The 27244-nt window shown below is 35.0% G+C and overlaps 1 protein-coding gene across 1 annotated transcript in view; it reads left to right on the forward strand.

Moving 5' to 3' along the window:
• ASCC3 (activating signal cointegrator 1 complex subunit 3) overlaps positions 1–27244 on the forward strand; it is a 277171-nt gene that overhangs the window by 152397 nt on the left and 97530 nt on the right. Inside the window, exons 15-16 of the mRNA XM_069851132.1 lie at positions 22984–23175; positions 23504–23728. Of these exons, the coding sequence (XP_069707233.1) occupies positions 22984–23175; positions 23504–23728 (417 nt within the window). The remainder of the gene's footprint in view (positions 1–22983; positions 23176–23503; positions 23729–27244) is intronic.

Genomic DNA, 27244 nt, shown 5'->3' on the forward strand with positions numbered 1-27244 from the left:
CCTAATTTGACAGAAAACATCACTGCAATATGGAAAATGATCTCACTCTGTCTCTTTAAAAACATGATTAAAATAAGTGCAATTAAATAAATTCACCTGTTGCAAGGAATATTCAGTTCACTTGTCTATTGATAGACTTCCTTCTGTTGAACAAAAAGTGTGGCAAATGTTGAGGTTTTTTTTTCCCCAAGGTACATTTAGATACTTGATTCAACTTTTCATTTAGAAAGCATTATTTTCTTAACAGATGAAGAAAAATATTAGATTTCTCTTCAGTTCATATTTTTAATTTCACTTATTTTCAAATTAGAAAGCTTTCCAGACACAGTTTACATTGATTCTGGTTCAATGGAATTGTCTAGCTGTGTGTGCTCGCTATTTCATTTATCATCCACTTTCCACTTCCTACTCTCCAAAATACTATAATTTGGGCAAATTTGGCTGGGCTTTTTAACTGTTCCTTTAGTTTATTTGCACAATAAGTAGAGTAGATCAGAACTGGACATAAGCATTTTGTGCTGAAGCTTGCAATGATATCTAGTTAAAATGAATTGTGAAATAATGAGTAAAATGAGTGCACACTTTTAAGAATTTTAAATAAAAGAGCAATTAGAAGCAACCGGTAAGAGTCAGTGAATTGAATTTGATCCACTGTCTGTTCGTACCACATGCTGAGAACTGGAGGTGCTTTGGAGAAAACAAAGTGGCTTAAAAAGTAATTAAGCATACTTTCAGAAAGCTATGTGGACTTCTTTCCAGAGAGCTGCCAAATATTTATTGCCATACATTTCTCTTTTTGATTTAAGTTGTAAGACGTGTATAGTCAGCCCCTGTTTTTTAGCATATCCTCTTTATGTTTTATATTATCATCGTTTCTCCATAGTAGGAGGCCAGAAGATTTGAAAGCTTTGATATCTACAGCATTTAGTTTTATCTTCTGGTTATTTTGTATTCATCTTTAGCTCCTTTGAACCAGAATTTCAAAAGTCAGCCAGGACTCAGAAGAATCCTGCTTATTGGAAATCATTGTCCTGGAGAAAAGCATTGTGTTGTATAAAACCTTAGAAGGCTATGATTTAGGAAGTACAGATACCATTGTATATCACCTTTATCAATGTAAAATTATAATTTTGCCTAAATTCACCAATTCTCTTTTGAATAACCTAATTATTTCAGAAAATTCTTTTTGTTGCTAGTAGATTGTTACATCAAAACCAACAGGGACTGATTATAGAAGATTTCCAAAAAAAAAGAAGACACACAAAAAAAGCTAAAAGCCAGTGTTCTTTTCATCCTACTACGAAGATTTTTAATGAGCATCATATAAGTGTGTATTTGGATATATCTTTGCACATGTAGCATGTTAGTAATTTTTGGCTCATTTGACCAAAAGACAGAACTAGAACTAAAGTTTATGTATTATGCTAGTGGGAACTAGACTAACAGCATCGTGTTTTTGTCAAAGCTAGAGTATACACAAACTGCATGAATGATAATGAAAACTGGTAGGTAACAAAAATGAAGCTTATTCTGCAGTATGGAATTAAAAGAAAATTACTAAGAAAACCAGGAGGCATATTTGGAAGTATATGGATTGTGAGAAGCTGCTAGAAATGTGTATGTAGGAAGACAGCAATACTAGGAGAATTGTGAATTTTGGTGGTTATGTATGAATTCTTAGAAAAACTAGAAGTTCGCCATCCCCATTCCACCAAACAGGCCTCACCTTGGACAATATCAGTACAAGTAGATAAAGAATTAAATTTACTCAATAAAACTAAAAGATAGAAAAATTGTAAACTTCTAGAACTTTAAATTTTATTCACATCAAATTACTAGAAGATTGTTAGGCTTTTGGTAGAACAAGGTCTTAAACTAGTTCATTTTTAGTACTCTGTAAGACATACTGAAAAGTGCTGACACTGGAGTATGTTTTTTCCTAGGGTACTTCTTTCCTGTCAAATGCTAACTTTCTTCATTAGGTAAACAAGCTTGACTGAGAAGCAAGATTTGGCTTATGATCTCTTGTATGGCTATAGGTGGTATTGCCAGCAGCTATGGAACCAGCAGAATCTTTTTCTTCTCCAAGTTACAGTCGTAGCATGGGTAGTAAATATTTTAAGAAATTCTAAATACTCAGAAGTGCTATGTCCTGGTATTTCATAGAATCACAGAATTGGAAGGGACCTTAAAGATCATCTAATTCCAACCCCCCTGCCATGGGCAGGGACATCCCACTAGATCAGGTTGGCCAAGGCCCCATCCAGCCTGGCCTTGAATTTATCATACTCCACATTTATTTATCAAACTCCAAATAGAAAAGCCATTTGAGATGAATGTTGTCAACATTTCTAATGCATTCTCTAGAATGGGATATTAGGAGAATATTAAGAACTAGAGTGATATTGCTAGAACATTTGGAGACCAAATGCATGGAATTAATTGGAAGGCATTTCAGGCGGTGGTTTTATTCAGCTTCAGGCTTTTGTTAGGAAAAATCATTCCTAACCTGTAAGATAAACTAGAAAAACAACAAAAGACAAGCAGGACAGATCCTGTTTTGACATATTTGCAGATGATGTGCATATGGCCTGGAAACTTTTCCAAAAAATTTACACGAGATTTTCAGATTTGAAGGTTTTTTGGCTTAGCATTTTTATTTTTTGGTATAGTTTACATGTGAAACAGTTCTAATTAGGCAAGTAAAACTTCTCACCATCATTCTGCCTTTGCAGAAAAATATTTTGATTTTTTGGTAACAGTTAGGAGATCTTCACAAAGATTTTTAATATTTAGTTTTCTTAAGTCAAAGTTAGTGGCTCTTAAATGTGATTAAAGATCAGAGTTTATATATATATCATCTATTAAAAATAGTACATGATTATAGGCATTATGATATCTTGCTCTCTCTGCATTGATATCAACAATCAGTCAGCCATTTATCCATTTTAATTCTAATGAAATATTTATTTCTTTGTTACCTCTTTAATAAAGTATGGTGTTAGCTTATAGTGGAGTTGTCATATTTCTAACGGTGCTTGAGTAGCAAAGGTACCCTGTAGTTCTGTCCTTCTCAGTACCTCACAAGGAGGTTTCTCACATTTATGTTTTGTGCCCCTTGCAATAGAAATCAAAATGCTAATATATCTTTTGGGTATCCCACTTTCAGATATCTGATCTGCCCAGACATTTGAAAATGTCTAATGAAACATGCTAGAAGCTTTACTGAAAATATTTATCTGTACATAAGTTTGTCTACGTTGTGATTGTTTATCACTTCTGTAAAATCATAGAATCATAGCATCATAGAATAACCAGGTTGGAAGAGACCCACCGGATCATCGAGTCCAACCATTCCTATCAAACACTAAACCATGCCCCTTAGCACCTCGTCCACCCGTGCCTTAAACACCTCCAGGGAAGGTGACTCAACCACCTCCCTGTGCAGCCTGTTCCAGTGCCCAATGACCCTTTCTGTGAAGAATTTTTTCCTAATGTCCAGCCTAAACCTCCCCTGGCGGAGCTTGAGGCCATTCCCTCTTGTCCTGTCCCCTGTCACTTGGGAGAAGAGGCCAGCACCCTCCTCTCTACAACCCCCTTTTAGGTAGTTATAGAGCGCAATGAGGTCTCCCCTCAGCCTCCTCTTCTCCAGGATAAACAACTCCAGCTCTCTCAATACTACACATGTGATTTCAAACGTTTATCCAGAACTTCTCTAGTGAATCTTTTCAATGACAGAAGGTAGAAAATATGAATTGCTGAGACAAATGTCCAACAGATTCTCTAAATATTGGAAGATTTTGATGAAGTTAGCAAAGGTTCTAAAAAAAAAATCAGGCAATTGTGCATGTTTCCCAATAGATACAAGTGGACTAAGACCAAAATGAAGTTTGTGTACATAAAGATAAGTAAAGATGTATTAAGTTACTTTTTCCAAACAAGCAAATACCAACTATAGATAAGAAAAATAAATAGGAGTGTTCTGTAACTGCGCAACACAATAGTTGTTACATGGGGGAAAGATGTTATGTGCAGCTGCTGGTGGCAGGAACTCAGCAAGACCTGAGGTAGTCTGCCCTGCACACCAACAAAGTACTTGTGACCAAAAGAGTTTGCAGCATCTTTGTTTTTTGAGAGGCAATATTTCCTGGGTGCTGCACAGTTTTCACTGGCAAATTAAACCTCTGATTTAGAAATATTATGCTTCAGCCTTGAAAGCAGCAAGGCTTCTGATATATTTTTCTTTTGAATCAGAAGGGTTTTTCCAAGCAAGGACTTGTAAGAGCTTTTCTAAAAAATTGTCAGCTATTATAATAATGAACTTGAGTGGCATTTTTGAAGAAGCCATGTTGATTTCTAGTAAGTACTAAGAGGAGCTGTCATTTTCTATAAATAACACTGTATGATTAATTTTGATTCAATTAAATTTGAATTCACCATGTGTCATTATTTCTCTGTAAGGTTATGGCCTCTAGGTTAGTAACTGGTATATCCTAGAAATTCTTTTTTCTTTTAGATTGCTAAAAACTGTAGGAAGTTAGTTCAACAGTGGCTTATGAATGCGCAAGTTCTGAACTGTTGACAATTGTTTGAAAAATGCTAAAAACCTAGTAGTGGATGGCAAACCCTTAGGTTCTAGAATATAGAGTATCAATAGCTTTCCAAAAGCCTTTCTAAACTCTTTGTAAAAATAATAAAAGCAGTTAACTCAGGAATCAAAGGCCGTTGCATCAAGGATGAAAAATACTGCACGTTTTCTGTATGTGAGAGTACCTCTGGCTTTGATATACATCAATTTGGTAATCAAATGTAGAATTCCAATGCAAAGTCTTTGATTCTAGAGATCACTTTTTCCAAGTATTGTGCTATGTCTGTTTATTAAGGACAGCAATCAGAAATCTGAAGAGTTTGAAGCCTTTAGCATCGTTTTCATTTAAACTGTAGTATTGCTGAATAATTGAACAGAGTCCTAGTTGGCTTGAAGTTGAAGGATCTCATTGAAAAACATATTGAAGCTAATGGGAAAGAGACTGTTTGCTTTGGAGTAAGCCCTAAGGACATGATAAAACACAAAATAGTGTTTCATAGAGAAAACATAGCACAGTTTAACTTTTTGCTGATGTGGATTTTCTGCAAGATTCTGGAACTTAAAGCAATAAGAATATGAGAATTTGTCCCATTGATTCATGGGTTAAAAACCATTCATATAGTTTCCACCATTACTTATAATTCCTTAATGATCCCTTACACTCAAATTATTTTCTTGGTTCTAATAGCTATATCTGTATTATAATAGCTATAGTATAGTAAAAAAGTTTGTACTGCAGCATAGCATTGAAAACATATCTGGTCTCTTGCTCCATGGGCCTTTAATTTTAAAACAACTGTAATTATTTTCAGATGTTCTCTTTGATTTTGTTCCTGTGAGGAAGCATATTTCTTAAAGTAACGACCAATCTCTCTTGTCTATGTAATATATCAAACATGATGGTTCCGAGAGACTTCTATACTTCTTGTGTACTGTACAGGTCTAAAATTCATTGGTTCAGAATCGAGTAATAATTCTTTACTGGTTTAACAATAATACCTCTATTTATTATTTTTTCCCACATGGTCTGGTTTCTTTAAATACCATATTTCCACACTTGTGGGAAAAATAATCATTAAATGAAAGTAGAGATATTTTTTAAACTAAAATTACTACAGAAATGAATGGAAGGTTGCCAACAAACCCCACAAATATTAACAAACATGTAAAAGGAAAAATAAAATGGTATTTAAGAACATAAAGCATATAGCTAGAACATATTGGTAAAAAAAACCCAAGATGTATAAGATACTATCCTCTTGCAAATTCATGTTCTATGTAGAAGTTTCACGTAGTTTTCATCATGTAACAGAACTAGTACTTGTAAATAGTTGAAAAATATATTAATCAAAAAGTAATAAATAAATTATTTCAGTTATGTACATATGAATTCCAACTGTCAAAAGGGCTTAGATTTGGGGTGAAATATGTGACTACAGGAAAGTGATACTGTTACAGATTAAGTGGAAATCTCTCATTGGAATTATTTGTATAAGGGTACATTATGTTGATGAACAAAGTAAATTTAAAATTTCTTCAAAGTATTTGTCTGATGTGGAAATAAATGTTTTACGAATAAGTGAGATGAGATATATCCCTTATAAATAAGAAAACAAAGCTAACATTCTTTTTGTTTTCAGATCTAGTTTTCAATGCTGAGTATTGAGAGCCACCTTGTGGCCATACTTTTAAATGCACATGTATTCTGATTTTATGTGAGTGAAAGGCTCCTGTTCATTGTTTTGCTTGAGTATTTTGAAGACTGGGAATTAAAAATAAATGCATACTACTACCAGGCATCTAACCTGAAGCGCAGCTCTGCTTTACCTGAAATATGGATTATTTGCTATGAAATTTCAGAGAGATTCTTTTTCTTATTCCCATTTCTTCCTTTCCTTTTCTCTCTTTGCATACATTAATAAATGAGAATACAAAATGCAGGATAGGTACGTTAGATGTGTAATAAGTATAATGTATGACATATATGTACAAAGTACATGTGGAGTAATAAAATATGGACTATGCTCACCCTTGCTAAAAAAAACATACATTCTCAAACGGTGCATATATTAGGAAGCTAACAAAATTTAACAGTTTTAAGCATTTAGTTTTCTGTGACTGCAATTGTTTTGATTACTGGAATAACAGTTACTAGTAAAAAGAAAAATTCAATATTTATATCTTTCAAGGTTGTATTAACTCTTGTGCAATATATATATGAAATTAGTTTCAGGCATTAGAACTGGGGTTAGTTGGAGAAAAATGCATAAGGATGAATTGATCACTCCTGAACATAGCTTTGCCAAATAGCTTTATGAATGTTTGTCTTTTTCAGGAGGAGCGACATCAAAATTTATTGTGCCTGTAAAGGGGCTGATGTAAATACAGAAAGTCATCACTTAAAGTAGCAATTTTAGACTTTCCTGAATTCACTTTTCTCCTCAGTAATATGAAATATATGCTATGTGTAAAGGTGGAGGGTGAAGCACTGCTAGTACTTGCAAAGCATTTTCTTTTGGAATTTTGAGGAAGTTGGGTGGGATTCCCCATAAAGTTTATACTTAGTCTGAAATTAGTGGAAAGCTTTTGTCCTCTATTGCTGAATTTGTACTGAGGACCCTGAGACCAATTCAAGGTTTCACAGATTTCACAGTTCAATCAAACACAACATTTTTGAATTTTCCTCTCAAACTGGAAATTAAACCAATAACTGTAAATTTGTACAGCTAAAAAATATGACTTAATATCTGCTATCCTTTTTCTGGTTAGGGGAAAATGGAGATTAACTGGACATTTAATCCCATTCTTTGTCTGATAATAACAGTGTGAGAACATTTCAGTTATATACGTTCTTATCAACTTTGTCACATTGGAGAAAACCGTTTCTTGCCATGCTTTTAAGTAGCACTATAGCTTGTAGTGAGTGTGGTGATGACAGATTCTGTGAATTTATTGCATAGTTTTGTCTGTGGAAAAGAAAAGACTGTGGGGACATAATATTTTATGGGAAGGTGCATAATTATATTTCAGGTTTCTCACAAATATGAAAAGAATTCATAATAAATAATGCCCCTCATTAAGTTGCCATTGTCAAAAATATAACGGATGTAATTTTTCCATTTCTGTTTTTACTATGATGTTCTTCAGTTATGTTCAGGCATTTAAAACCGTAGGATGATCTGATTAGTTTTTATGTATAGGACCATTAACTTTACAATTGTTTCTTCAGTTTCTCTGGGATAGGAGGTATTCAGTATCAGAAAAAGCAGGGATTAGTGTGAAGACAGCTAATGCAAATTCCAAAGTACTTGGAATAGTGAGTTATAATTAACAGCTATTATTGATCTGTACCATCTGGGAGTGTTGAGGCAATGCCACCTGAGTCAGTTACAATAGAAATCTGTTACAATGGAAAGTTATTTGAGAGTCTGTTTTGTCTTTAATTCTTTTCAGGAAAAATCTCATTCATTAGTCTAAATCTGAAACATGCCAATGGAGTGCATTTCAGGCTGAGATTATAGCACACAGATTTTAGGACACTGCACGTGATAACTTTTTCTGTAAAGCCTTTGACATGGTCCCTCGCAACATCCTCTTCTCTAAATTGGAGAGATATGGATTTAATGAGTGGACTATTTGGTGGATAAGAAACTAGTTGGATGGTCATATTCAGAGAGTAGTGGTCAATGGCTTAAAGTCCAAATGGAAGTCCGTGACTAGTGGTGTCCCTCAGGGGTCTGTGCTGGGACTGGTGCTGTTTAATATCTCATCAGTGATACAGACAGTGAGATTGAGTGCACCCTCAGCAAGTTTGCAGATGACACCAAGCTGAGTGGTGTAGTTGCCACACTGAAAGGATGGGATGTCATCCAGGGGGACCTGGACAGTCTGGAGAAGTGGTCCTATGAGAACCTCATGAAGTTCAACAAGGCCATGTGCAAGATCCTACACCTGGGTCGGGGCAATCTCTGATTTCAGTACGCGATGGGGGATGACATGATTGAGAGCTGCCCTGCAGAGAACAATTAGGGCATGCTAGTTGATGAGAAGCTCGACATGAGCCATTAGTGTGTGCTCGCAACCCAAAAGGCCAACCGTATCCTGGGCTGCATCAAAAGAAGCATGGCCAGCAGGTTGAGGGAAGTGATTCTGTCTCTCTATTCCTCTCTTGTGAGACCTCATCTGGAGTACTGTGTCCAGTTCTGGAATCCTCAACATAAGAAGGATATGGAGGTGTTGGAATGGGTCCAGAGGAGGGCTACAAAGATTATCAGAAGGGTGGAGCACCTCCTGTAGGAGGACAGGCTGCAAGTGTTCGGCTTGTTCAGCCTGGAGAAGAGAAGGCTCCGAGGAGATCTTATAGCAACCTTCCAGTACCTGAAAGGGGCCTTCAGGAAAGCTGGAGAGGGACTATTATAAAGGCTTGTAGTGATAGGACAAGGGGGAACAGGTATAAACTGGAGAGAGGCAGATTTAGGCTTGATGTAAGGAAGAATTTCTTCGCCATGAGCGTGGTGAGACACTGGCACAAGTTGCCAAGGGAAGTTGTGGCTGCCCCATCCCTGGAGGTGTTCAAGGCCAGGTTGGATGGGCCCTTGGGCAGCCTGAGCTAGCGGGATGTGCCCCTGCCTGTGGCAGGGGGATTGGAACTAGATGATCTTTAAGGTCCCTTCCAACCCAAAACTATTCTATGATTCTAACTAGAAATATGTGAATTGCCTGAAGTCCTGTTGTATTTCATGGAGTTCCATGCATTTCAGCCAGTGGAGCCAAGAGGATGCCCGAGCTCAACCATTAGCAGACATGGGGCAATCAGGGATCAGAAATGCTGTACAAGCCCTGCTGCCTGATGCCCGTTGACTGTGAATGGTGCTCAGACACCAACTGCAGCTGTACAGATCTGATGTAGATGTGTGAAGTGTTTTAATCTCAAACTGAACCCTGCCATATCAAGCTTCTGGCAAAATGGGCTGTCTCAAATGGTCAGGCAGTTAATTTACTTCCTAGGGATATTTCTCTGCATCAGATAGGATTAGCTGGCCCTCTTGTCTTCAGTTTTAGCAGCGTGCAGATTAAACAAGTATGATGGAATGATCTAGTTATCTCAAGTGATGCTTCCTCAAAAAAGAAATAGAGTAGGAAATCTTTTCTAGGTTGATCTCAAGACTGAAAAGGCTATGCCAGGAATTCTAAGTCATGAGTCTGTTTCTATAAATCTGATCAGAAAGTCTGTCTGTTACTATCACAGAAAACAGGCTTGGTAGGTTTTCCTCTGGTGAATGGTCACTGGGGGTAGAAGCAATAACACCAGTGTTATAGGTAAGTGTAGCCTCTGTGTTTCCATTTTGTGTAAAATTTCTGTGACAAGATGACTGACAATTTTGTATTTGGAGCTCAAAACTTCCATTTCAAAATTAGCTGAAATCCAAATACCAAATTAATGGAAATAGCTTGTTAAATAGCTTCAGATTTTTAGGTTGGCATTTGCAAAGTAAAATATTTTTAGATGTGTAAACTAATTTCTAAAGTTGAGTGATGATACTCATGTTTACTTTGCCATATATATTTTTATACATTATGTTGTTTACATTCATTTTATATACAATATATCATTTTATGTTGGCTTTCAAAGTGTATAATGAGAAAATCAAGCAAAACAGTAAAAGTTTTTTGAAATGTCTGTCACACTGAATCTAATTAAAAGTTTGTACAGATTGCAAGAGTGAAAGATTCTCCACTCCTTTTTTTTCTTATTTTAATTCATAATTCAATATTACCATCTTGAAACCACTGAAAACTGATATGTTGATGATAACCCTGTAGTATGCGTGTGTTATGAAACTCCACCAGCACGATATTTGCCTTAGCAGTGAACCATGGTATGTGGTTCAGTTCTGTACAGTCAGATAAAGGTTCTCTTTATACAGGAAAGCTATTAATATGTCTTAACTGCAGTGTGAGTTACAGAAGTGTTTTACATAGTATGTGCTTTCAGTCAAAGTAGGGAAAAAACTTCTAATTTTAGATATTTTTAGTTAAACTTTAGTTATTTTTTTATTTAAAACTATATAAAGATACTCAGCTTTAAAATGTTGTTACTTCAAGTGGTAAATTATATACATATACCAATTTTAAGGCAAGTGTTGGCATTGTTTACTATTCGCTTTCCTCCTAGAATCCTAACACCCTAAAAAAAGGCAGCATTGTAGATACAGACTCAGCTCCTAGGTAAAGAATTTTTCAAAGCCTTTTGAGATTAGGCTGCTCTTCAAAGAAGGCAAAATTGTGAGATGAACAGTGTTTTCAAGGAGAGGAAATGCATGAAGGATGTAATGATTGGACAGATATGACTACTAATTGTACAGAAGAAAGACTGTTAATATAATTAAAAGATTAAAGAAAATGAAGCTCAACGGTATGACATCTAACACTTTTGAACAGTCATTAGCACTAATATATGAATGATAAGCAAACAGAGTATGAAATATGGAAATTAGTCACGGTTGGAGAAAGGACAGTGGAAGCAGCACAGCTGCTTTCCTCTCTCTTGTTTTGTGCTGCTATGTGCTGCCTTAAGTGAGAAGTAACAATCTCCTTACTTCTTCCCATACCAGGTAATTTAGTCTCCATGGTATGTTTGCTATGTGAGATATTTTCTTAAATTCCCTCTGAGACCTATCTGCTGTGTGGGTAAGACATTTACAGTTAGTTTGCTGAAGAAACTGTTTAGCCTGCTTTAAAATAATGGTATATGAATTACCATATCAGCACAATAGCAAACTCCTTAGTTTTGACAGAGGATTTCTAGTCTAGTGTACAAACACCAGACAAAGCAGACCGATAAATTAACACCAGTGCAATATTTTTTCTCAAGTCCCTGTAAATATATTATAAAAATTATTGGCACAACAAAATAAGTCATCCTTTGCTCAAAATATAAGCCTTGAAGAGGAGGTATATGTGCTAGATACGTGCTTAGAGACCTGTAGAAAACAGTCTTTCAGAGCCAAATTTAATTAGACGTAATTGTCTTCACCTCTCTCATTTTTAAACTCTGTAAAGTAATAATCTTCCTCTTTTGTGAAGCATGAAACATAAGTGACAAAATATTTGGACTGTAAAGGCTAGATCTGAGGAGATTTTTTTTTCTCAAGAAAGAAGAGCTAGTAAGACTGTGTTCTGGTAGATAAGAGATTAAAACTACAAGGGATCTCATAATTTAGCAGGGCTCTGTGGGGAAATACACTACATTTGAAAAGGATCTGGCTGTAAGATTGAGCTCTATGGAGGTGGCTACGCAGTGTTCTTTTCTTGCATCAGCTGGTTTCCTCTGGCAGCAAGCCTAATAGTTGCCCCAGTTTAGCTGACAATCTGTCTGTGAATTCCCAAGTCTGCTGGCCAAAAGAGCATAGTAATATAAACCACCTTGTTTCATCATTTATTAGGTGTTACTTCTATGCCCTATTAGGGATATAAAGACATCATGTTACCTTTGAAACTGACTTTGAACAATGTTTAATAGTTCACAGCATTTACAGTTCTGCACTGAGGTTGCAGAATGTCAGAAATTGCCTGCTAGTAATTTGGAATAAAACTAACAAAAAAGACAACACAGTTGTCAAAGGTGTTTGTAATAATTGGATGACAGTGTTGATAACCAGTGTGAGTCTTACAAATGTCATTTCTAAGGTGTAATTTTTTGTTCTGAGGGTACAGTAGAAAAATTATGAAACAGTAAGGCAAGACAGTAGTTCTGGGAGAGATGAGGTTATGGAAATCTGATGGGGCATGCATTTGAGTTGGAACAGGGGCATAAGAAATATAAAATTCATAGGAAACCAGATTTCACTGATCCCACCACTTAAAGATTGATTGGTTTCTTAAGAGATTTGTGTGTGTGTTAGTACTTTATCAGATAAATCATTATCACATACTATAATTAATCAGATTATACTCTATGAGCATTGCAATATGAAAACACATAGGCATCTATAATTTTTAAAATCCTATGGAGATTTCTCAGAAGTACTTGTCTTGTAAAATTTAACATTTGGCAACACTGAACTATGAAATGTTACTAGGAATCCTTGAAGTTCTTTTAAAAGAGCGATGACACAGGAGCAGTGAAATGTCTTTAGTATTAAGACTTGTTTAGTATTATTATTAACACACAAATAAAAAAACTTTGTGATGCTAATTACATTATGAATTTTCTTATGGGTCTTCATATTACACAGTTATCAGTGAAAAAACTTAGGGTGCTACAGATGGTCTGATGTAGTTTGATTATTTTCTTGTTAAAGTACAGGTTACGTAGTTGAAGTTACTTTATGAATGGTGAGTATAATATTGACCTTTTTTAACTTAGAAGGGTGTACCACTTTTATTGACTTGCATTTTTATCATATGCTTAATATTGTTGTGTTTATTTCTTTGATGCTGTAGGGCAGAAGCTAGAATAGTGAAGAAACCAAGCCACAATACCAAATCAAAAGACATTTAATACCTAGGTTATTTTCCTGTTTCAAGATAAATTTTACATTTTCATGGTCCTTCATACTGATGCCAGTCTCAAACTATTTGAAACCCCTATAGATTATTTATTAATAATCTCCAGATCTCCAGTTACCTATAAAACCAGTTAAAAAAATGTATTCTTCTGAAGAATCCTCAGTCTATCACTTTGCATAGGTTTGAAGTTGTAGTAAACCGTTAAGGTTTAATTATGAAATAAGAAACAAGCTTAATGTTCACAAATGGATTTTTTTTTTCTTGCAGCATTAATGATGTCCCAGTCTGTAGAGACTTTTAGGAGGAATTGCACTAAAAATCGTAACAATATCTAATAAGTAATCTGCAGTTGTGTTGGAAAAACCTTGAAAACACTTTCTGTTTTCATTGTCTCAGAGTGAAAACACATCAGTTATTGTCATGGCTCAGTAGAGTGGCAGTTTTGAGTATTACAAAGCAAAGGACATTTCCTAAAATATAACAAATAGTTATACTTGTTATATAGCAGTATCAGTTTCCTGTTGAAACAGAAGTATTGAAATCTTTGCACAGTTAAGCATGGCAACAAAAGGTTTAACTAGGTCTCCAGAGGATGTCAGTATTCAAACTGAGACCAGTACAAATTCATCCTTGCTCTTGCAATGCTACCCTTGCATGTCATCAAATTGTCTCTCTGTATTTCTTTTGGTGCTGTATATCTTCCCTACTGGCTAGTTTCTAACAGCATACCGAAAACTTCTGTTGTCAGCAAAACAGACCAAGATTGATGACCTTTTCATCTGTGTAGTCCAAGTGGTTAACAACAGGAATTCCTGTCTCAAGGGCTGGAGAAGAATAGATACCCCTTGCTGTATTTTACATGTTTCAGATATCCGTTCCCAGAAAAAGAACAGTTTAATTCTAAATCGATGAGAAAAAACACCAGAGCTTTACATGATTTTGCATGCATTTTAAAATTTTGTTGTCTTACAATTAATTAAATGTTAACAGCTATGCATTTTCATGTTATTGCTAAACTGAAATGCTTTGACTCTTCTTTTAATAAGATTACTTAGGTACAGAATTCTGTTTACCATAAAGTCCAGATTTTTATGATACTGAAGCAGTGCAAAAATGTCTTAATATAATTTTTATAGCACTTACTATAAACAATAGAAAGATGCTTATTTGTACAATATGTGAAAATTATTATTATTTTTACTGAATTTTCACTCAGTGATGGAGCTTAAACTGAGTCAATATAATGAGCATTTCCTTTCTATCTAAACCTAGTGCTGTTTTCCATGTGTCGCAAAAGGATTATTTTTCAGTCTAGGTTCTTAAATTCAGTCTACGTTCTTAATCTGAGAATCAGTAATTCACTTTTAAGACATTCAGTTTTAAGACAGGCACAACCATCTTACTTGAAATGAAATGTTAGGTTATTTTGGTCCATGTTATAAAAATGTGGCTCAAGTTGAGGTAGTGTATTGTTCCTCCTTTTTTTTTTTTTTATAAAGGATAGGCATCAAGGGAGGTAATTTTAAACAATGTCTACATTGGTGACTTGTTACAAATCCGTCATTTGAGCTTGGGCAAACTTGCATTCCTGGTGCTTTCATTCTTGGCTTGTCGACCTGGCTCAAAAATGTAACGTCTTAGCAATACTAAATTTTCTTATCTTCTCTCCTCTGTGAGATCTGTGAACACTTTCATCTTCTGCATTTTAGATAGCAGAAATTAGGAATCAAAGATTAAGTTAAATGTTTACCTCTTGTTCAGAGTTTTTATCCAATTATATTCTTTCTCCTCCCATAGAAACTTATTTCATTCTCTATGCAGCATGTAACTTTTCCAGTTAAAAAAAAGATGAGATTGCTATGATGTTACTTAATGCACTGCAAAAGGACACACTGAATAAGACAAGATATTTCTGAACACCATGCCAATTCATTCTTTAACTGGTAGTCATCATTCCCATCAGCCAGTAGGATGAAACACAACCTTGTGAAATAAATAGTTTATGATCTGTGCTAGGGCCAGGGCAATAGAAGAAAGTGCCAGAAATTCTGCCTTACACCTCCTTTTATTCTGAATAAAAAAAATAAAAATAGGGTAATTCATAGGATTTTTTTTAAACTATTCTCTATTTGGAGCATAAAGACATAACGAATAATGTTACGTTTGTACAACTGCAAAGTACGTTTTAAGCCCACATTATTATGAAAAACCACAGTATTATCTACATCAAGGAATCATTGAATTGCCAGGTATCAAAGTTCCAGCAGTTACCTCTACTGTGTAAGCAGTTTTCCAGCAATAATTCAGATTTTCTTTATTAGCAGAAAAATTATAAGTTTTCACTCTTCACTTTTGAAAGCTGACAAGTCTTCTTGATCCATATTTGCAGAATTCATTTTCCTTTAAAAGGAACAACAGATTCCTAAGTTTATTCTTCAAAGACTATCTACAAACTCTGACCTTGTAAAAAGTAGAAGAGTTAGCAACATGGACTGAAAAGTAAACAACTAAGTCTAAATAATAAAGATAAGCAATGTAGTGTACTAAAATATAAGTATCATCTAAGCATATCTCAGGTAGTTATAGACAAAGATGGTTGTATGGCTTTGAAGGAGAGAGACTGTTACCTCACTTGAATAAAAATAAGACAGTCACAACTAGAATAGGCTGCTTGGCAATTATTCCTGATCGCCTAAACTTCTCCTTTCTCTTTTTCATACATTTTTTCTAATTCAAATTGAACTCTCTGGTAGTTTATTCTACAGAAACCCAGTATGTTATATAGATCTGAAATATTTTTTAAAATGTCACTGAAGTTAGTTCTGCCCTGCAGAAAATTATGTGTGCATGTAGTTTTAGTGCAACAACTGAAAAATAGCCTGTGGCCTACTGAGAACTAAGGACAGATTTCTATTCTAAACAAGATTTTCTAAGTTATGAATTGACAGGAGACAACCTTACATCAATATAAACCTGCAGACACACAAAGAGGAGAAGGCCCAGAAGAAAAACAATTGTAATACTCCAATACAGAAAATTAGTCCTGACAATTGCACTCAGAAGAATTATTGTCTTTAAACTGATAAAGGCATTTAAGCAAAACAGTCACATTGCTCTCTGCTCTCCTTTCTCCTTTAGAGGTATTTTTAGAGCACATTACAGAACTTAGTGAGATTATTTCAGTAGATTGATCAGATCAGTATATCATAGTTTTAAACAATTCTAACTTTACTATTATGAACTTAAATCTCCAGAGGGAGACAATTAGATTATTGACTTTTCTAGGAAAATTCAAACTGATTCACATTTGTTTGCTAGAATTACCTCCTTTAAATGCTGTCATGCCAGGTACCCACTAATTATAACCCAGTAGAAGAATAAGTGTTGGAGAGACATTACTTCAGGATAACTGTACAAAGTTAATAGCTAGATACATTAAAAAACTGAAGATGTAGAGAATGAGCGTGCATACTCATTAAGCAGAATAGTGTATTAGCCAGCCTGCATCCATCCAGAAATGATGCATGTCATACAAGTCATGTTTGTTGGGGAGAGCTCTTGGTAGTCTTAGTGTTCTTCACAGGAACCAGCTGCAGGGCGTACAGTCAGTGAAGCCAATGCTGCTGTTTTCAGGAAAAAGCAAGGGAAGTAATGTTAGGGCATATCAGCACTTAAGTACTACCTAAATCCAATTTATTAAACTGTTGGGTATCTTTTTAGAAGTGCCTGATTTATAACTTTTCAGAAGAGCTTCATGACAAGTTGTTTATATGTGAATATATGTACATATTTAGTAAATATTATACTACTAATTTTCTATTTCATGCTGTTTCTCAAGCAGTATGAAAGGTAACACAAGATAAGGACCAATTTTTTAATGTATATTCATCACAGAAACATATTCAACTTTTAAATCCTTCAGGGAAAATTTCTTTCAAAGTTAATTTTTCGATTCTGGAATAAAATAATAATTTAATCTTATTCTTACCACATAAGGTTCCACTTCATCCTTGTCCTAGAAACAGCTGCTGATAGCTTAGTTATTATGCAGACAGTACAAGTTGAATAATACAAATAAAGTTCTAATTTGTGAATGAGAGTCCTCAGGTAAAGTCATCGTAGCTCAAATGCATTCCTTTTTTTCTCCAATTTGTATTTCTTCATGTTCAGTTTCTTTCATAACGTCAGAGAGTCTAAGTGCTCATCTTCACAGTTTAGTTTTTTTTCAAGTTTTCATATTTACTCGGCACTGGTGAGACCGCTCCTCGGGTACTGTGTTCAGTTCTGGGCCCCTCACCACAAGAAGGATGTTGAGGCTCTGGAACGTGTCCAGAGAAGAGCAACAAAGCTGGTGAAGGGGCTGGAGAACAGGTCTTATGAGGAACGGCTGAGAGAGCTGGGGGTGTTTAGCCTGGAGAAGAGGAGGCTGAGGGGAGACCTCATTGCGCTCTATAACTACCTGAAAGGGGGTTGTAGAGAGGAGGGTGCTGGCCTCTTCTCCCAAGTGACAGGGGACAGGACAAGAGGGAATGGCCTCAAGCTCCGCCAGGGGAGGTTTAGGCTGGACATTAGGAAAAAATTCTTCACAGAAAGGGTCATTGGGCACTGGAACAGGCTGCCCAGGGAGGTGGTTGATTCACCTTCCCTGGAGGTGTTTAAGGCACGGGTGGACGAGGTGCTAAGGGGCATGGTTTAGTGTTTGATAGTAATGGTTGGACTCGATGATCCGGTGGGTCTCTTCCAACCTGGTTATTCTATGATTCATATATTTGCTCAAACTGTGCTTATTAAGGAGTCTCATGGGGGTTTACCAAAAAAAATTAGTCTTTTTACTTCATATTTAAAAAACCCTTCTCATGGTTTTGTTTACATCATCTAAGTTTTGATCTCTCCTGTTTGAAACAGCACTTGTGAATAAAGTATAAAACTTATGTTAAAGATTTCACTTGTATAGAACAATTAATACGCAATATTTATGTAGTAAATTCTGAAGAGCAAAAAGGGTGAATGATCCTTTTGTTCATTTCTTTCCATTTCTTTTGGTCCTCATACATGCTGAAATCCTGTTAGTTTTTTGTATTTAAGAAACTGAAATAAGCCCACTGACAGACTCTTTAGCTTCCCGCTTTTCATTCTGCTTTTCTCAGCTGCCCTTTACATCTCCAAGCTTACCTTGATCTCATAAATTTTGAAAGAGAATCAGTATTCTCTAAATGAGCCAGCAGAGCAAATCCAGCAATTAAGATTAATATGAATGAGGCAGAGAGGCTTTTGTCTTGATAAAACTTAAAACAGTATAGAGGGTCAGTCTAAGAATTAACACTTTCAGATCTTTTCTGGAAAGTTATAAAATAGTTATTTTGGAAATAATTGAGTTGTATTCATCACACAGTAGAAGTGGTAATTAAAACTGCCTGTCATTGAGGGCTACAGCAAAAGGTACCTTACTTTGGTTTAGACATCTGTGGTATCTGTACTGTCTGAGCACTGACACTCATCAAGTGAAGCTAATGAGACCTCAAAACTAAGAGGTCTCATGGGAATAAATAGCTTAAACCAGTGAATAAATATGATGTTTCATTCTGAACAAAGTGCAAGTGCTGCCATATTGTGAACTAGAAAGAAAGGAAATTGCAATGATTGATTCTCATGGTCACAAGCATGAAGTTTTGCCGTAGTAAGGTGATCGTGAGAAAAATCCTAGAATACCCTGTGCCATTTGTTTTACTGGAAGAAAATACACAATAGTCAAAAACTGTGTTCCTGGGATAAGACACCAAAATTCAGAGCTGGAAACAATATCTTCAAAATGAGGAAGTAGAAGGGAAAAATAAGTAATTTACAGAAAGGGGAAAAAAAAACCTGATCTTATCAAGTAGTGGTGATCTTCTTAGTCTGTCCAAGATGAGTGTAGCGACTGGAGAGTAAAGAAAAGACATACTTTGGTATTTCACATATCAAGAAATAATTTATTGGCAGCTGCTTCTCATAATCAAGCTTTATTGCTCTTTTTACTTGTTTTTTAAATAAAGTAAGAAAAAAGTAGCTAAAAACCTGTTAAAATTTCATTCTTTGATTCACATCACATTGGTAGTTCAGACAAAATGCATGCAGATTATAGTCTTTATGAATGATGATACCTTTGTGATAGCAGATGCAAGAAAAGGGTAAGGAAGGGTGTTATCTTTTTTAAGTCTTTAGCTGAAATACTAAATTAAACTTTTTTTTCTCCTACATATGCCTCGTTTCTCATTAAAATTAAGCGGGACATTTTTCTGTGTGTAATTGTGACATTTTTAGTGTTTCTTAATGAAGAACTGCATAAAATTCAAGACATTTAAAGGAGAAATGTAGGTGGCAGCAAGCTAAACTAGGAATTTATTTAATACATGCTGGTTTAGATGCACACGCACATGTAAGGAGAGGTCATAAATCTACAGCCCTCTTGAGCAATAAGGGAGGGGAAAGAAAATCAATTCTAATCAGAAGACCAGTGCCAGACCTCATAATAACCACTTCTCCATACACCTGAGGCGCTTAGTAACATTTCGTATAAATTTTAAGCAAAACCTTTTAGTCTATAATCGAACAAGATGGGAGTAGTATAACTTTTTATAGTTTCACTTCCCTTATTTAGTAGTTGTTGGTTTTGTTGTCTCTGCAACCATTAAAATCCAGATTTAATAGAATAACCATGCAATTCATTGGCACAAGAGCTTAGAAGGTTTGCTTGCAAAAATGTTACCATTAAATTATAAGCTGCGTGAGCACTTTTCCAAGTCATCACTGAGATATGTGATTTATTTTATTTTATTTTCTCAAAATTAACTTTATAAAATTGGGTTACTTCTTTGTTCTTGAACTAACTTGCCTTATATCTTTGTAATTTTAAATGCCCACATTTTTATGGAAGGAAAATTAATTCAATTTCTGTACAGTTAATGGAATCATTCAGGACAGTTAATAATTTTATTTGCTTGGCATTTGTTTTTTCCTATTTCAAAAATGGACTGAGTTTTTCCTTAAATAATGTTCATCATCGTCTGTGTTGGAAAAAGATTATTTAATGTGTCTCTAAACTGGTTACTGTGTAATCTGGATGTCTAGCACTTCATAAATTCAATAAATGAGGAGACAAAACCTGTGAATAATAAATATTTCAAAGATGTTGGTTTAGAATGTGTTTTAGAAGCATTTGGGTATTCTTTCTAAATGTAACTGTATGGATATGTTTAGGTGTACCTATGTATTTTTAAACAGTTGATTAATCTTAAGCTTGTAAGTACTTGAATTATAGTCATACAAGCATTCACCTATCTTAATGTGTTTTCTGTCACAAACTTTTCCCCTTTCTCCTCCTCTTTCCAATATTCATAAGTTCCTTACTCTAAATCAGTGATACTGAAGTTCCTAAAACTATGAACAAATAGCTTCCTCCCATTTATAGTACAATATTTTACTCTTCTTAGTTTCACATTAGTAAATAAGCCCCCTTTTCAGTCACATTAGACAGCATAAACAATCAGGTTATAAACAAAGATATGTAATTTTTAAATTGTGGAGATCCAAGAACAAGATTTGGCTTTTTCAGCTACAGGTTATAATATTATCATAGAATCAAAGAATAGTTTTAGTTGGAAGGTTGTCTAGTCCAACTCTCCTACAAAATGAACAGGGATGAAATTTAAACTGTAATTGTTGACATTGAGTAATTGTACATTTTGAAAAGTAGTTATTTTAGTACCTGCAAAAGAGTCATGTGGCACCAATACAAAAAGCTCTACTAAAAAAGTGAGATTGCTAATGTTTGTCTCATAGCATAGGAAGGTTTGCTTTATTTAAGACAAAAGCTAATAACACTGTTAAATGCTTAGACCACATTCTGCATCAAGATCAATCCAAGTTTGTGTCTCGATTATTCTCAGCTTTGCAGCTGAAGTGAATTTTCCACATGCCTGTCTTTTGTGAGATTTGTTGTTGAAATATAAATGCAAACCTTGGTGCATGTGTGTTCTTTATGAAATATTAGTTTCTCTTTGGTAGCTCGTAAAGAATAAGGTGCATGAACTGCACTGCCACTTTCAATTTCTTATTTATTCTTTTTTAACCACTACAGCAGTTAATTAAATTTGCCAAAAAAAACATGTGTAGTTAAAAGCTGAGTTTGATTTCCTTTAAATGAACAGTAAATAATTACTGCTAAACCAGGAAAGATCAGATATTAAGAAGCTGGATAATTGTGAAGTTGAAAAATGTGTTTTTCATAGAATGTTTTTCTTTTCATGCACTCCTTGATAATTGCATTCCCATCTCCCTACTTATTTCTGTGTTTGCAGAGATTTATTGTTCATGTTTGGCAGTATGCCAGTACCGTGAATCATTTTTTGTTTTTCTTTACCCAGTCTGTATCCCTTAAGACAACTTCCAGTGGCTGTGTGTCAGTTACTAGTAAATGTGAAGATTTAAAATAATGATAATAGCAATAATTTCACTTAGAATTACTTCACTATAATGTACAGAGCTGAAAATACAGTGATGGTCAGAAAATACTTAACCTCCTTGTAATCTGTGAAAAAGGAGAAATTCTCTGCTGACAAAGATGATAAAGAAATACATTTTAGGGAAAGATGAGAGTCATCATTACCACAAACCTTCTGGTGTCATAATCAGCAGCAATTGATTTTGGAAGGCAGGGAGTGCGGCAGTTAGGAATGTGGAAGAGATGGGACAAAGATTAGAGCTGTTTGTGGCAAATCAGGGACATTGAAACATGAAAATCTGAGAAACCAGTAGCCAGAGGCAAGGATAAATAGATTGTAGATGGCATGCTTTCTCGCCTTGTATTTAAGCTCATATAAGCTTGGTTGAAGGTCCTTTATTCCAGTTTACAACAGGGTTATCATGCCTTTCCTCTTGTCATCTTAATTGTAATGAAAGAGCTGTACTTCTTGCGATACTTGAGCATTAGCCCAAAGCTGTGTTTCTGAACAGAAAGACAATTCTTCCTATTGGGCTAAAATAGCATGAACTCTGCTGATTTGGGGGGGGGGGGTTAAGTGTTTGGTTTTCTTTTTTCCTTCCCGCTTGCTTCTGGAAGCAAAGTGACTTGAGCTTCAGAGTTTAATATTTGGAACATAAATGTATTAGTTTTTCTTAACTTTTAAGTCAATACTCAGCTGAGGTGAAGCGTGATAAAGCTAGCACCCAGAAATAAGGGAGACATGCTTACAGACCTCGTTAACAGTGGGAGGCTGGAAGACTTGAAGTTTTGCAGACTCAGATCTCAGCCTCCTACACATGGGGAAGGTAGAAATGAGAGGCAGATGAACAGTTTGATTCCATACTATGAATTATTAATCCACGCTATGCTGAGCTGATGTAAAGTCATGAGGGGTATCTGTCCTTAATGTATGTGGCCTACTGCCTTAAGCCTGTCCTAGCTGTCTGCATAGTCTGAAAGATCTCTTTTTGAGTAAAAGCAATATATGACTCCCCAGCTTCAGTGTGCATGCTGGTTATCAGTAAATTTGGATCTCTGTTTAAATGAATCTGTATTTTTATAAAAGTATTCTTTTTATTTATAGAAAATAATTAAATTGATGTTGAAAAGTTTTACATTAATAAAAATGGGGGGGGTTGTATGACTCATATTAATATTCAGTGGAGGGGTCCTATTTTTTTTCAAATACAATATTTCTTCAAGGACCGGTTGAGTGGGGTTTTGAGCAGCCTGGTCTAGTGGATGGTGTCCCTGTCCATGGCAAGGGGGTTGAAACTAGATGATCATTAAGGTCCCTTCCAACCCAACCCATTCTGTGACTCTTTGTTTCTATGATTGTATTGTAATTAGAAGATGATTTGATTGTTGTGCTTGTCCATTCTAGGTACAGAAATCCAGAAATAAGCAATTACGTGAGCTGTTTCCAGATGGATTTAGTATTCATCATGCTGGAATGCTGCGACAAGACAGAAATTTGGTTGAGAACTTGTTTTCTAATGGACATATCAAAGTCCTAGTTTGTACAGCTACGCTCGCCTGGGGTGTCAATCTTCCTGCTCATGCTGTTGTTATTAAGGTGAGAGCTTCCGTTACTCAGCACGCAGGTATCTGTCTTAAAAGAAACCTGTAAAGAAGCATAGGTAGCAAGATCTTTATTGTGGGTTTGGGGCCTGGGGTAGAAATGTCTGGTTGACTTGAAATGTTATTTATATCTCATTAAACTGATTCTGTCCAGTGGGAGTCTAGTTTGTATAGTAAAGATTTAAATATATCAAAGATTATGAAAGGATTAGTTAAAGTACACTTCTGAAATCATGCTGTATTTGCCTAATTTCAGTATTCAGCTCATCAGGATTATATTCATGTGTATTTATGTTAATTTTTATTAACTTTTCCTCAACCAGGGAACACAAATATATGCAGCAAAAAGAGGCTCCTTTGTTGACCTTGGAATTTTAGATGTCATGCAGATATTTGGTCGAGCTGGACGGCCTCAGTTTGACAAATTCGGAGAAGGCATCATTATCACAACTCATGATAAACTCAGTCATTACTTGACTCTCCTTACTCAGCAGAATCCAATTGAAAGCCAGTTTCTTGAAAGCCTTGCAGACAACCTAAATGCAGAGGTAATCTTTGATTTATTTAGAGAAACTAGCAAACTTTAAAGGATTAATATTATTTCAAACAAAAATGCAATATTGTCACACTTAAAGCATATAAAATGGAAATTTTATTGTTACTGGTAGTCTGTAGATGTGAATGTTTAAGGGAAGTGAACTGTTACACGTCTGAAAAATGTTGGAGGACTTTTACAAAAGATAGTAGGTATTAGAACTAGTACAAAGGGTCAAAATACCATTAAGATCAAGCTATAGAAACACAGTATGTACCCTTTAATCAGACATGCTTTATTAGAATTTAGTAAGTTTTTTGCATAACTACAAATTAAAATCCACAAAAACAATTAAAGCATGTCTGTATATAAACAAACTTGCTTCACGTGGTTCACTGCAGAATAGGAAGAATAATGCACTTGACTTGAACTCTTCTCTTTGTTCTCTTTTACAGTGGTAATCAGTTGTTTATTACTAATAGCGAGTTTCCAGTTTGCTTCAGTTTAATTCTTAAAATGCATTTTCCTTGAAAATGCTGTGCTTGTATTAAAAGTACAGACCTCTGTCACATCGAAACTTAAAGATTCAAAAGCTTTTTATTGTAATAACTAATTAAAAATATGTATATACAAAAACCTACATTTATTACGGGGAAATCTCAGAAATTTAAACATACTTAAATGAAGAAGAGAACATCATTTTTCATTGAATGGTTTTGTTTTGTTTTTTGTGGGGTGGTTTGGGATTTTTTTTAAAAGGAAGGGGAGGCAGAGAGTGAATTTACATTCATTGAATATTTTATGAGGAGAAAAAACATTAAAAATCCAAAAGTAATTCCATTTTCAGTATAAAAGAAAATGTATATTTGATTATAGTTACCCTTCAGAATTCTTCTCCACTTCTTCCTTTTCCAGTGTACATACTGCAAATTCTTAGTTTTAAGTCCTAGGTATTTATATCACAGGAATTATTTAAAATGGCTTAACAAAATACTTACAGTGTAGCAAGCGTCTGCTTATATGTTTTCGTACGTTGCTGTACTACATAGCAAACTAAGGTACCAAACTGGTGCTATCACAGACTCTGGTGCAGTCAGCACCAAAAATAAAACACCGAAGGTGTAATGGACCTGGCTGTTAGAATACAAAACAATTTTAATTTCTCCCAGGCTTGTGATTTTAACAGCAGTTTTTAAAGATAGTAGTATCTTCTCTTCTTTTTCTTTTTCTTTCCCTGTGTTTAATAGTAAGTACTTTACTAGCTTAAAAGCTATTAAAAAGAAAATAATCACTGAAGACTTGGCAAGGTAAATACCATTCTCTACCACCGGCTGAGTATGTCCAAATGGATACTTAATGGGGGGGGGGGCATGGGGTTGTATCAAAAAGCGAGATATTTGAGGGAAAAAGGGCTCTGTGAGCTTAGAATCGTCCACAGTAATTATGAAACACTGAAAACTGTCCAAAAGAAAAAGGAGTTTCAGCAATTTCAGATAAGAGTGACAAAAATAAAATAATCCTACTCATGTAGATTTGTTTAGATTTTTACCTAAAAAGAAAAGGATTTATTTGTCTGGGGAAGTATATATTTCTGCTAAGTAGTTTCTTTTCAAGTGTATACGTAGTACTGAAATTCTTCCCAGAAGTAGAAGAAATTTCAATAGAAATTTAGTGATTTTAAACAGTAATTGAGTATCCAAGTTGTTCTCTGAAAAATACTGCTAGTAGACACTGAAAAAAAAAAATCAGTTACATTGACGATGTAAATTTAAGTAGTTAGTCCTCCTGCTCTATTAAAACAGTAAAACTAAAGCAGAGAAAAAAAAATAATGAAATAAAACAATAGTTCCATTTGATAGGAGGTAGTCATCTAAACTTATACAATCAAAGATATGTAGGAAGTATAGGATATATAGTATAATAAAAATTACTTCTAAGTGCACCTTTTCTACCACAGGATTTGGGATTTTGAGGAAAGTGCAGAAAACTAACAAACTAGTTTAGACAGAACTATTTCTTTTCAGTTTTTATGTAATGGTACCATTACCTGAAAATATCGATATACTCATGGCATTCAATAACTGAAGGTTCCATGGCTGCAGTTCATTTACAGCAGCTGAAGATGCAGTCAGAGTTCTGTTAATTGTTGTGTAAATGATTGTTAGTAGAAATAACGATGAAAAATGCTGAAAAGCAATAGAGTGACAAGAGCATGAAACCACCATTTTTTTTGTCCTCTTATGTGTGATGTTACTTATCCTTCTGTCTTGACATAGAAGAAAAATTAGCACCTGACAGATTACAGGAAAGCAATACTATGAGCAGTTAGGAGCTTTTATATTAGGGGGTTTTTTTGAAAGTAGCTTTGTAATTTCTTTATAATTAAACTCAGTCTAAACTTTCATATATGCTGATTTGATCTAAGTTAGTGGAATCCTCCAAGAAGGATACAGGTGTTTTAGAAAAGATATTTATCTGGAGGTGACTATTACATAAGCTGCAGCATTCTGAAAAAAAAATACATTTTAAAACTTATGCCATCATATTTATCAGTAGATAGTCTTAGGAAGTACATCCAATTTTCAGGACCTTTAATAGGCACTATACCTTTGGCAGTAAGAATAGCATTATATGGAGACAAACATATGTTTATTGACTGATCTGTTACAGAGATCTAGACGGTAAGTTGATGACCACTGTCATCTTTGCCATAGCAGAGCCTGTTGTTAGGTCCTGGAAGTCTGCACTGATATAAAATAAAACTACATATTTTAGAGGCAGAGTCTGCTTTTATTACAAGTCATTCATGAAATCAAATGCTTTTGCCATTTAAAGGACAGAAGCACCACTGAAGTGTTTGACTTCTTAATTTACTACAGACACATTGGCAGCTGAAAGAACAACTAGTAAAATGAAGGCAGCATTTGGAAATATGGGAAGACTCCATGTTTCCACAAAAGTATGAAGTTACTTTTATCTAGACCAGGTGTCTTGGCAGAAATAGGTAGCTACACAGTCACTAAGTGGAAACTAGATACTTGAATTTTGTACCTGGGCTTATGAGGTGCAGGAGTGGAAATTTGGGTAATGAAAAAAAAAAACCCCAAAAACTAGGGTATTTTTACTTCCAATTTGAAAATTAACTTTCTAGAAGCACAAGATTTTCGGAGAGGATGGTCTGAGGAATAGAAAGTAACACGCTAGTTTGCCTGCACAGTTCAGACAAGAAGAAAGACGAATGGGATATTATATGACAGAGTTTTATGAAAATAATGAGTGACATGGCTAAAGATTGCCTCTCTCCTGGGAGAAGAACCAGGAAATATTGACTAAGATGAGTCAGTGGCAGTTTCAGAAAACACAAAAGGATGCCAGAGGGTTGTTTAGACTGTGGAACTCTTTGCTGCAGGGAGTTGTATCTAAAAGGTAGAGTAGTTCAAAAAAATGTACGAAAATGTCATAAGAATCCATTGAAAGATATCAAATGCAGAGGCAGTACCTTTAACTAAAGACCCTGAGATGTACTACT

Source organism: Phaenicophaeus curvirostris, chromosome 2 (genome assembly GCF_032191515.1).
Source record: "Phaenicophaeus curvirostris isolate KB17595 chromosome 2, BPBGC_Pcur_1.0, whole genome shotgun sequence".
NCBI classification, from domain to species: domain Eukaryota; kingdom Metazoa; phylum Chordata; class Aves; order Cuculiformes; family Cuculidae; genus Phaenicophaeus; species Phaenicophaeus curvirostris.